A 12982-nucleotide genomic window follows, 5' to 3' on the forward strand; every position below is an offset into this window, starting at 1 on the left:
TGGGCTTGTTGGCTGTCCAGTGTACTGTAATTGGAGAGCTCCAAGCAGTGGAAGACTGTGTCTCAAAGGAGGTGGGCAGCATGTCTGAGGAAGACACCAGAGGTTGTCCTCTGGCCTGTACACACGCATCCATGCATACACATATATATACATACACACATACACACACACACACGTACAAATCCATAATTTTTTAAGAAAAAAAAAACACTGTCATTTTGAAAATATTACAAGTTTTCTTACCTAGTTTCTTCCTCTTCATTCTGAGAGACATATATTGGCATTGTATGTTTCTAAATATTACTATTTTTTTTATACTTTACTAGTTTAAATTAAATATAACTGCAGTAAATCAGGTTTATAGTGAATGATATATTCAAAGCATGCAAATATTCAGAAAATTTAAAAATTTTTAGTCCCTGGGATCCACCTGTTTCCACTGACCAGCTCTGGGAATACAGGCATGTACTGCCATGTCTGACTTAATAAATTATTGATGATGATGTTTTTAACTTAGGATGGCTTTATCAGAATGTGAATCTATCGTAAGCTGAGGAATGTCTCTCTATATAAAAGAGGGAGGGACAACTGCTACATGCTACAACAAGGGTAACCTTGAAGATAATACTGAGTGGATGAGCCAGACAACAAGGATAAGTGTCAAGCTGGTGGGTAAAGTGCTTTCAAGGTACTGAGTTTAATCCCTAGGATCTACCAAAAAAAAGTAGGTGTGGTGGTACATGCCAGTGCTTGTAATCCCAGTGCAGAGGAGGTGGGGATGAATGGATCCCTGGCCTATGTGCCAAACCCAGGCCAGTGAGAGATTCTATCTCAAAAATAAATAGATGGATGCATGGATAGATGGATGACTAAATAAATGGGTTGGGGAGATGGCTCATTGGTTAAGCACTTGCTGTTCTAGAGGATAAAAATTTGGTCACCAGCACCCACATCGGGTGGCTCACAACCGTTTATTATAGCTTCAGCTCTTGGGTATCTGGCTCCCGATTTTCATTTGTGTGGGCCCTGCACATGTAGCAGACGCACAGATACACATAAAAAACAATCACATGGATGGCACTTCAAAAGTGATACCCAAAGTTGTCCTTCCTCCTGCCAGCTCCTCAGTACCAATAGTACAGGTACACCTGTCAACATAAATAAGAAACACTAGGTGTTTGCCGTAGAAACCCTTAGGGACAGGTACTAGAGTTTACCTAGAACTGGGTTGTTGACAGATACAGCATTTCTGCTTGGAATGTTGAAAACATTTTATAGTAGTGATGGTTCAACAGCATTGAATAATGCCACCAATCTGTGGACTTAAACATGGCTAAAATTGTAATTTTGATAAAAAGTTAAAATTACCAGTCAAGCAACAAATGACAGATTTACTGTTTACCCCCTTTCAGTATCTTTTTCCCTGCAGGTTTTTCTGTCACATTACAGTATGTGCTTAATATCAGTAAGCATTGGCTTTGTGTTGCCTTTAAATTGCAACTGGGACGGGGGATGGGTGAGGTCTGAGGTGGAGCTCTGCTTTGTTGCTCAGGCTGGCTGTGGTCTTTCTGCTTCAGAATTTATCTTTGGAGACCTTCGTTCAGTTCGTAGCAGCAAGGTAGAAATGCCTCCCATGGCGGTAGCAGGGAATGTTCATAACCCTTGAATAGATATATATGCTACCACACCTAATTTGGTGTGAATCTTTTTTTTTTTTAAAGGAATTATGTTTGTGTTAAATTTTGAATGAATCTCCTTTCTTTTATAGTTACTTCGAGAGCTTAAGCACCCAAACGTCATCTCTCTTCAGAAGGTGTTTCTGTCTCATGCTGATCGGAAAGTATGGCTTCTCTTTGACTATGCTGAACATGACCTCTGGGTAAGGTGGACTGCTGGTAGCCAGGACTGTTGTGTTCAGTCAGCTTCCACTGCACTAGAAATCTCCTCACTGGAAGCTTTTGCTTTGTTCAGTGGGTCGAGTTGCCTTACTAAGATGCAAGGAAACAGAAGGGTTTCAGATGTGGGGTGGGTATTTGCATATGTTTAATGAGACATCTTAGAGGCTGACCTCACGTCTAAACTTGAAATTCACTCGTGTTTCAGTTTTATGTTTACCTTATACATATAGCCTGAAGGATTTTAATACAGTGTTTATAACAATTTTGAATGTGAAACAGTGTTTCATGGTGTGGAATCATGTTAGCTCTCACAAAGTTCTGGATGTTGAAGCATTTTGAGTCTTCAGACTAGGGAGACTTTTCTTTTTGGTCGTGGCGTGTTGGCCTTTGTAACAGACAGTAAAGTAAGAGGAGTGTGAATGAACATTTCAGAGCGTTATTTTCTAATTACAGAGTTGATTTTTAAAAGGTGAGCTTGTTTACTATAAGGTTTTGAAAGAACTTATTTTCTTTTATTATGTAATGTGAAGGACTTTAAAATGAAGCAGTACTTGTTGGGTAAGCATGCTATAAAAGGATAAACGGGTCTAGTTACTGTCCCTGCCCCTGTACTGTGACACTGGGAAAGTCTCCTAATAGTCCTGAAGCTGTTACAAGCTGTATAAGCTAAGTGTGGAAAACTTACTAATCACTTTTTTAGTTCTTCACAGCAGATGTTAATTTAATGTATTCCATTTTCATTGGCAATAATATGCTGTATTGTTTAAATAGGCATGCTTTTGTTTAGGGGAAAAAAATCATTGCTGATGAGAGCCACACTACAAAACAAGATTTGTGCAGAAGTGGGTTGCAGCATCTCTTGTGGGTTTGTTTCTTAAGTTTGTGTGGCCTATGGCATTTTTACATATTTAGACCCAAATTGTGTATTGCAGATTTCTCAAATGGGTGATTACAGTTTACCGCTTTAGTCAAATCCATAAAAGACTCATACTATATTGATAAGAATGTAAATGCATCTTACTTAAATAGACAAAATAAAAACATTTCCCTGTCACCCATGTTCATGCAACCAACTTTAATTAAAGTTAGTGAGTCACACACATAGTATAGGACATGAAAGCAGAGGGGATGTCTAAGGATATATACGGTAGTTATATATTGTTATTTAGTGTGATGTAACAAGCATTTTATTTATTTGTTTGTTTGTTTATTTATTTATTTATTTATTATGTATACAATATTCTGTCTGTGTGTATGCCTGCAGGCCAGAAGAGGGTACCAGACCCCATTACAGATGCTTGTCAGCCTCCATGTGGTTGCTGGGAATTGAACTCAGTACCTTTGGAAGAGCAGGCAATGCTCTTAACCACTGAGCCATCACTCCAGCCCCTGTAACAAGTATTTTATATATGTTATATTGCATACAATTTGATATATATAAGTAATTCATAATTGCCTTTTTCATTTTACTAATACCCATGAAGGCAAATGAATATTTTAATAAAATCAGGATAGTTCATTTCCCTAAAACTTTACTCTTTCCCCTACTTTAATTGGAATATTATATGTGGATTGACTGACATAAGGTAGCAAAAGTTATAATTAAGAGTTGTTTTGAAAATCATTTAGGCATTGGTGAGATTTATAGCCTGTTTACTGTGTATTTGATTTTTTAGCCTTGGAATATGAAGAATATGAGGCAAGAGATTCCCATGCTATAGGATTTCATTTAGTTATTGTTTTTAAAATGTTAGTTTTTTTGTTTGTTTGTTTTTTTTTTAATCACTGTAGTATTTGGCATGTGACCTGAAGAAATACACTTTCAATTCTCTTACCTCTGCTACTTGGTTTTTATTCTGGGAAACTTGAAGCTTTTAAGTTCTTTAATGTACTCTACTTAAACCTATTTTTATTACATTTGGAGAGTCAGCGGATTTTCTTCTTACTGGCACAAACTCGGTAGCACATTTTAAGATAGATGATACATATTCTAAATTATTAAGTAATGCCTGAGGTAAAAAACTGAGAAGAAACTTAAGGTAGCCTGATGCTGTTATTTAAATATAGACAGGCATGTACCAACGAGTGAGATTCTGTTCTCACTGCAAATGCTCTGCTACATTTCCCCCTTTGGAAATACAGCTCTTTGGCTCACAGCTTACTAGTTATTCCTTCTGTATGTTATTCTGTATAACATCAGGTAGAAGACCTGATGTTAGCCTGCAGTGTTAAGCATCACACTTCTACTCTTTTTTTCTTTAACTACAAGAATCAGCTTAATGATGAAGAATCCCTGTGCAGTATGTGCTAGACATGAGTGTGCAGTGGTTAACATGCAGAGCTGACTTGAAGTGTCCTGAAATTTACAGGTGTTCTATAGAAAATAGAGAAACTCATCGCGAGCTTGAAACATTGGAGAGGAAAAACCTTTTCATGCACATTTATTTGCAAAGTGTTTTAATTGATGAAAAGTTGTACTTTATATTCTCTCTAGTTGTCTAGTCACGTGTACAGAGAAGCTTTGCAGGGTGGCAGGCTTTTTCCTCATCTGGATCCTTTATGTTTCTAAGTATATTTAGTTTAACTGGCTGTGTACTTGTTATCATTGTTTTAGTTTCTGTATGTTGGGTGTGTTTTACTGAAATCCCCATTTCATATCGTGTGTCAGAAATTGTGCTGTTCTGTCTGTCAGAATTTTGTCTTTCCCTTTTTTATTGAATCTTTACAGAATAAAAATGGTTTTGTTCATGAAAATTCCTGTGAGATAAACAGGCCCATAGCGCCCCCAGTATAATCAACTCTAGTTATATTTTAAAGTGTAGAGCACCCTAGTTCCTGACGTCTTTGTTTCCTGAGATGCCATCACTAGCTTTAAAAATGGAGCTGACCATTTTTGTTGTTAGCGTCTTGGGTGATCTCGGCATTGCCTTTTCTTACTCGTAAAGCTTCTTGTGGTATTTTCTTTCTTTCAGCATATAATTAAGTTTCACAGAGCTTCAAAAGCCAACAAGAAGCCAGTTCAGTTACCTCGGGGAATGGTGAAGTCACTGTTGTACCAGATCCTAGATGGGATTCATTATCTTCATGCCAACTGGGTGTTACACAGGGATTTGGTGAGTCACAGTTGGGTTCAACCAGGAAATATGTTTATAGTGGGTACTTTCCCCATTGTCTGTAGAAAATCTTGCCATAGGTAAGTAGGCGGGCAGCTCTTGGGCCTGGTGGTGTGTGAGCATGCACTAGTCTTGTCCTTGTGCTGTTTGTTGATAGGACACACAGGAGGTGGTCATCAGCTATGTCCTCTTGCTTTCTTCATTGTTAGCTTAGACAGTGCTGCTTACTGGACTAAGTTCTGGCCCTTTCCACTAGACTAGCTGGCTAGTGAATCCGAGCTCTGAGAAGCCCAGACATCCACTGTCTCCACCATTTGTATAGTTACAGCCACACTTGGCTGTTGAATGAGTGCCGGGAGTCCAGGGCCTCACACATGTGCAGCATGGACTTTACCTATTGAGCTGTTTCCCCAGCCCTTGTTTGCTTTAAAAAAAAAAAAAAATCTAAAGTATTATTATTCATTAATTCATTAAGTCTCCATAGGTTTAAATTACTTGGATTGCTTTCTTGTTATATAAGTAAATGTGGGGTTTTGTTTTTTAGTTCTTTTCTTTGTAAAGGTGTTAAGTCAGCTTTAGAGCGGCACTCTTGTTTTAATGCACAGTACAGGAATTTTGTCTCTTATCACATGTGTACATAAGAACAAATTCACAGACTGAAATGGAGCCACAGGGCCACTGTGCTGTGGTTCTTTCAGTCTCTAGTCTTGCATGAGTGATTCCAGTGAGCTGCTTTCCCAGAGCCTGAGGTAGTCCTGTCAAGAGCGTTGAGCATGAGTCATTTTGTCCTGGCCTTCACACCACAGTGCTTTCAGGACCAGTAACAAAGAAGTTTGCTTGAGTCCTTTTCTTTATGCAAACTCCCTTCCTAATGGAATTGAAATATTGTACGTAGACACAGTGGGTTTATAGGACAAAAATAGATAAATCTTTCAGTTTTTTATGACGTTAAAGATAAATCTTAATAACAGAAACATTTCTGTTTTTTCTGTCTGCTTTGTACTACCAGCTTTCTTCGTGACTTGTAAAAGAATGAAAATTCCAGTGGAAGGACATTTTTCTCATAAAACCAATTAAGCTAGAATAGCTCTACATTTAATTTAGTTTTGTTTGTTCTTTTTAGTAATTCACATAAAAATAGATGTTTACTCAGGAAATTTTGAGTGGCTTTCCTAAGTTTGTCATTTGACTGCTTGAGTAGAATGAACTAAAAACAGTAACAAAGTAGCTAGAGGTCCAGTTTCCCCTCTCTCTTTTGGTGAAGCTCTTATACAGTGTAGAAATACTCTCTGTGACATGGGCTAGTGAAGAATAGGTTCTTTTAGAAGGCTCTGGTAAAACCATCTCAAGCATAAAGGGTTTGGGAGACCAGAGCACCTTAACAGAAGGCAACAAAAAAATCTATTGTCTGTAGATGCTGTCCAAATAATAATGACGAATACCAAAAGTTAATGGTGTTGTCATTGCGTGCTAGCAATGCTGAGCAGTCTTAATGTAGCCCTCTCTACAGTGAGGCACTGTGCTCCACTCCATTATCCTTCTATATACAGCACTACCTGACTAGTATCCACAATGTTCTTCATATGGCAGCACCTCCTCTTGTGACTTCCTTCCTTAAAATGAGATGTCCCTGATGTTCTCTGCTGGGAGTATCAGTGCTCTTTTTAAAAAAATAAATTTTATTTATTTTGCATCCCAACTGCAGTTTCCCCTCCCTCCTCTTCTCCTAGTCCCTCCCTACCACTGCTCTTCTGCTTCCTTCCCCCAATCCACTCCTCCTCCATATCTTTTCAGAAAAGGGCAGGCCTCCCATGAATGTCAACAAAACATGGCATACCAAGTTTCAGTAAGACTAAAGCACCTCCCCTTGTATTCAGGCTGACCAAGGCAACCCAGTATGAGGTAGGGTTCTAAAAAACAACAAGAGTCAGAGACAGTTCCTGCTCCCACTGTTCAGTGTCACACAAGAAGGTCAAGATACGCCACTGTAACGTGTGCAGAGGACCTAGGTCGGTCCCATACAGGCTCCCTGGTTGTTGGTTCAGTGTCTTTGAGCTTCTATGGACCCAGGTTAGTTGATTCTCTGGGTTTTCTTGTGGCATCCTTGCTCTTTTTAAGCATCTAGCTGTCCTGTGTCTCCCAGGCACACAGGCCTTAGAGCTGTTGTCTGGACACTTCGCACAGCTGGCTCCCTTAAAGTTGGCCACTGTTCAGGTGCCAACCTCTTAAACCTTGCCTTTGGAGTGAAAGACTACATTTTTAAAAGTGTAAGCACTTGCCATCAGCTAAAACTTAAATTTTAGATTTAATTTGGGGTCTATAATTTTTCAAAGTAGCTACATATGATGCTGATATGTGGTAATAAGATATTTAAAATATTTACTCTCAGACTCTGTTCAGAAGCTATGCAGCTTTTAGCATCATATTCTCAAGTATTAATGCAGATGAAACACTTATCAGAACAAATACTGTAATAGTCCATTATAGTTTCTGTGCCTTTGAAGTATGGTTGATAAATGGTCACAGTGATGCCTGAAACACGTGTATGTGATTTCTGATGTTATGACTTCGACCAGTTAGTTGGTGGAATGTTCTGCCTTGTCACAAGAAACTACATGGTAAGGTGGATAACTGATGCACATACCCTGAAAATACCCTTTGGATAATAACCAAGGATTTATTGAACTTTCTGTGTAATTAAATCAGGCTTATTATTAATACAAATACTGGTTTGAGCTACCTGTGATCCCAGCACGCAAGAGGCAGAGAGAGGCAGGAGGATCACAGTTTTGAGTCCATCCTGGCTATATTTGCTCTCAAAAAATAAACGTGGAAGCATTCTTTTGTTGAGATGATAGAGACAAATATTGAGCTTTTACCATTAATACTCCTGTTTGGTAAGTGAAGATTTATATTGTCATCATTAATGACCACACAGCAGAGGCTAATGGTTCAGGCTTGTTTTTGGTAGGGAATGTAGAGTCATTCAAGTAGAGCCCTGTCTGGGCTCAGGGCAAGAAAAGGACATTTGCATGGATGTGCTTTGTTAGTTTCTTGTCATAGTGCTGGGAATTGAAGGAAAACGGTCTGATAGGAAGGAAGCACAGATAGTAATTTATGGATCTGAATGAAACCTTTTCATATTACAACATTAAGTTCCCCAGTCACTTTGAAGTAGAGAGAAATTAAAGCAAAGGTACATGTCTTACACCTTGCTTCTCCCTGTGCTGGTGGCTCCCTCTCATCCTTTCCCCGCTTCTAGGCAGTGAGAATGTTTGTAGCAGTTACAATTTTGTCTCTGCTGCTACTGTTCGTGTTAGGCTTTTCCAGAGCAGCAGAACGCACATGGTGTGGGCATAGAGACATATAGAAAGCAGTTTATTTTGGGAAATTGGTTTGTGCATTTTAGAGGTCTAGTTATTCTGAATCTGCAGGATAAACTGCAAAGTGGAGATCCAGGAAGATGTAGAATTAAGTTGGACATGGAAACCCCTGCTGGTGCATTCTTTGTTGCTCGCAGTCAGTCTTTCTATGAGAGCCGTCGTTTGATTAGATACCTTCTCACAGGAAGGAGGGCATTGGCTTTGCAGCACTGTAATAAAATACTTGACATGATTAACTTACAAAAAGAAAAGATGTATTTTGGATCTCTCAGTTCATAGTAGACAGACCTTATTGCTTTGGGCCTTTGGTTGGTTAGGTGACGATGATGGGGAATGAGAGATGGAATAAAACCTTTGCCAGGAAGTAGAAGAGGAAGCGGTGAGGCTAGGCTCCCACGCCCATGAAGAGTGAGTTTCTAGTGAGCCATGACAAGGGTTCCACCACCAGGCCTACCCTTCTGAAAGGTCTGCTACCTCCCAGAATTGGTTTCAGGTCTGTAGTTCATAGAGATATCTAGAATAATGTTTGACTCAAACACCTGGGCACTGTGGCCCAGCCAAGCTGAAATGTTAATCTTTCTATACAAACAAATCCCTAGAGGTTCTAGCTCAAGTAGTTGGGATAAGTTACTTCCATGTTTCTCTCCTACTATCTGGTTATCCATAGAAGGCGTTCCACATGACTTTTGACTGTGAAGAGGAGTTCATGGGAACTTTTCATGCAGATATCAGTGAGGATGTTTAGCCCTTTTGTTCTTCTGGTGGGAATGTAAAATGATGTAACCGCTGTGGAAAAGAGTGGCAGTTCTTCCCACAGTTAAATATGGAGTCACCACAACACAGCAATTCCTCCACTTCTGGATATGTGCTCAGAAGAACTCAAGGAAAGGTCTCAGAAAGTGGTCTGTGAATACCTTTTTAAAACCATGTGCGTGTACGTGTCTGTCTGTCTGTCTGTCTGTCTGTCTCAGTAGGCACTCATGTTGACCAGAGTTCAGCCTGTGTGTATATCTGTTTATGTGTCCAGGCACTCATGGAGGACAGAGTTCAGCTTCTCTGTGTGTGTGTTTATGTGTACAGGTGCTCATGGAGGCCAGAACTCAACCTCAGCTCTGCCTTGGGCCAGCCTCCACTTCGTTACTTGAAACAGGGTTTCATTAGCCTGGGTTGGTTGGCTAGCCCAAGGTCTGTCTCTACCTCGTCAGAGCTGGAATTAATAACACATATCACCACATGTGAGTTCTGACAGATTTTTCCTCAGCCCTGTGAATTCTTTTCCTTAGAACCATTTATCCACAATAGCAAAAAGGTAGAAGCAGCATGAATATCCATTGATAGATGAGCACATAAAAAAGTGTAGCATGAGCCGGGCGGTGGTGGCGCACACCTTTAATCCCAGCACTTGGGAGGCAGAGAGAGGCGGATCTTTGTGAGTTCGAGACCAGCCTGGTCTACAAGAGCTAGTTCCAGGACAGGCTCCAAAACCACAGAGAAACCCTGTCTCGAAAAACCAAAAAAAAAAAAAAAAAAAAAAAAGTATAGCATGTACATATAGTGGAATATTACTCAGCCTTAGAGGGGAAGGGAATTCTGATATATAAATATATAATACTGATGAGGCTTGAGGACCTTTATTACAGATGAGATTATCAGAAGTGTATTAAACATTTTTCTTTAAACAGCTTTTTGGAAGAAAGAGACTTTGTAGTTGTTAGTTATAATCATTTTTGGGAATTTATTTGGTACTCCATAGATTTATTTTATGAATTTCTAGTTTGTTTAATTAGGTAGCAAGTAAAACATGAGTTCTTCTATACAATTTAGAAAAGGGTAAAACAGACATGCTAACAGTGAAGGCAAACTTAATATGAGGTTTGCATTGGTTATAGTTTATGAATATTGTGCTTATGCCAACAGGATTTTGCTTAAATGACTAGCTAGGTAGACAGTTTCCTTCTCTAAGTATCTGTGATCAATTGTGAAGAACATTTTGATATCTAGATCAGTATTTTCCATTAACTTAACATTGATATTGAAAATGCATAGTGAGCTGCATTCTGTCCTTTGTAATGTTTTCCTCAGAGTTAGAGCTGCAGACTGTGGGTGTGTATGTGTACATGGACCTTTACAGGAGAGGTGGCTGCTCTACAGCTTAGAGACCACTGTCCTAACACAGTGTTAGAATCTTCTTTCGAAAATGCTTATTTTAAATGATGTCTTAAAGATTTTCTTGAAGTAGACTTGAAGATGATGTTGAATGACTCTTGAAGCTGATGAAATATAGAGGATTGTTTGAGTTAGACATGTTTTCTCCATTTTCCATATGACCTATGGAAATACATTGTTATATTTTAAGATAGGTGACTGCTCCTATTTTTTGAACAAAGTAGATAGCAGTAATGTTTCCAAAAAACAGGACCAGTATGTGTATGTTTCTTAGGCTTCTTGTTACTAGACAGGATAATTTTCCAGGACTCAGCTTACCTGATATAAACTGTGTGTTACCTGTTGAGATACATGGTGGGCTTCCAGGCCTTTTTCTTTTGACTTTTAGGCTTCTCACATTACAAAAGAGAAATACCGTATTTATAGACAAAACATAAAATAGTTTTTCTGAATAGGATTTAAAATTTTTCTGAATTATCTTGTTGAAAAGCATATAAAAACGGTCTTAATTGTGCTACTTAAAAAGCATAAAAAGTAGACCACCCAGTCTAACTTTTTAGCAATTGTTAGACCTTAGATTTTTGTTATAGTCCAGATTTCTAAAGACTTATAAAAGAAAACCTGATTTCCAAAGATACGTTGTAGTTTTTTAAACTTTTCTCAGGCCAGGGTAAAGTGCCTGTCTTAAGGCATGAGGATCAGAGCTCCATCCCCCAGCACTCAAATACAGAAGCCAGGACTGTAGTTACAGACCTGTAATCTCAGCCCTAGGGAAGTGGAGATGGGTGGGTCACTAGGTTTCTAGCCTACTCGGTGAGTTCTGGGCCAATGAGAGATCCTGTCTTTAAAAACAAGGAGGACAGCACCCGAACCTTGTTACTATTTCTGAATCTATTTTAAAGCTCAGAGCCACAGAAATCTTTGATAATGTCTTTTCCAGTTTGTCCATGGGAAATAATCAAATAGAGGGCAAAGGTGAGTGAGTGTTCCCATAGAAGCAAGCTTGTGAAGCTAGCCATATTGCAAAATTGCAGATTTCCCCTAACCTCGTGTAAATTTTTGTAAATGTTGTTTGAGTCAACACACAAGGTTTTTTTTTTTTTTTTTTTTTGAGTTGATAACTGAAAGTATGTTGGGTACAATTAGATGCAAAATCAGTGACACTTAGTGGTACTGAAAGGATGCTTATTGCTTTCTGGCCTCCCCCCAGTGCATGTACTGGGCTTTGTTTTCCCTTTGCACAGTGATCATGCTGCTCCTGCATCAGCTCTGGTTTTAACTCATGTGTAACTGAATGGGCTTTTATGTGTCAGTGTGTGTGTGTGTGTGTAGGGGAGATGACGACAGGACATGCGTGTGTGTGTGTGTGTGTGCTCTGCCTATTTTAAGTTCTAAGCTCATAGTTTTTAATTTTCAGTCTTTCTAAATTATAGATAAGCTTGTAATTTCAATCAATACCATTTAGCATGCATATTTAACAAAAATAAGGGGTATGAAAGACAGACTAGTTTGTCTTGATTCTGCCTAAATATCTCTTCATAGAAGCAGATAATTTGAAATAAAAACCATTTATTTGCTTGTCTGTTTATTGTACTCCCCAGCTTCCTGTTGAAAGGTATCATCTGTATAAGCACCCAAGTCTCTTGCCTGCTTGGTTAATTCTTGGTGAAACCTTTTGAGGGATGACCATGTTATCTCCTTACATAGCCCCAGTGAGCTTGGTTTTCTCTCCTCAACATAGACATGGTTATAGGACTGTCACCTGTTAGGTGAGGATTGCAGTTTACAGCACTTTGAACTTTGATCTTTGTGAAATCAAATGCTAAAGAGAGGGGAAAACTGAGACTAAAGAAATCGGTAAAAACTGGGGAGAGACAAAGGGTATAAAAAAGAAATTAAGGAAAATAGAAGGATGCATTAGAAAATAATTGATTTTTCTGTCATCAGAGGAAAAAAAATAAGCCCCCAAATTAAGCCCTGGTTGTGTTGAGCTTGAGGTTTGTTTGAATCTCGGTTCCACCTTTGTAGCCATGGGAAGGATTAGCCACTAATGGCATTGTTGTTGGCTTTCATGTGCTGTCAAACCCATAACTTTATACTTGGTAGGCACAAGTCCCACCATTGATCTCCACTCCCCACCCAAATGAGCTGGATTCTTCTTATCTGTAAAACAAGCTAGGCATGTGTACACACACACACGTGCAGACACTGTAGTAAAGATTCATAGGAAGCATTAGGAAAGGCTCATGATGTTCAGGATGTGTTTCACCTCCATTATCACTTTGCCCCGAGATGTATGCACAAGAATGGTGATGTCTGCAGTGCAGGTATCTGCCGTGGGAGATGCTGGTTAGGGTTTGGGAGGTTAGGCACAGGGTAGAAAACAGAAAAACCGTCCAGTTGTAAAAGAGAATTGTTAGTG

At 39.1% G+C, this 12982-nt stretch overlaps 1 protein-coding gene across 5 annotated transcripts in view; it reads left to right on the top strand.

Moving 5' to 3' along the window:
• The window catches only part of Cdk8 (cyclin dependent kinase 8), a 67736-nt gene that overhangs the window by 33350 nt on the left and 21404 nt on the right, over positions 1-12982 (top strand). For 4 of the 5 annotated variants that reach the window (XM_057764276.1, XM_057764277.1, XM_057764278.1 and 1 more), the window contains exons 3-4: positions 1769-1879; positions 4871-5011. In XM_057764276.1, the coding sequence (XP_057620259.1) occupies positions 1769-1879; positions 4871-5011 (252 nt within the window). Of the gene's footprint in view, positions 1-1768; positions 1880-4870; positions 5012-12982 lie in introns of those variants that run through there. The other variant, XM_057764280.1, reaches the window with a different exon arrangement.

Source organism: Chionomys nivalis, chromosome 3, assembly GCF_950005125.1.
Source record: "Chionomys nivalis chromosome 3, mChiNiv1.1, whole genome shotgun sequence".
NCBI classification, from domain to species: Eukaryota; Metazoa; Chordata; class Mammalia; order Rodentia; family Cricetidae; genus Chionomys; species Chionomys nivalis.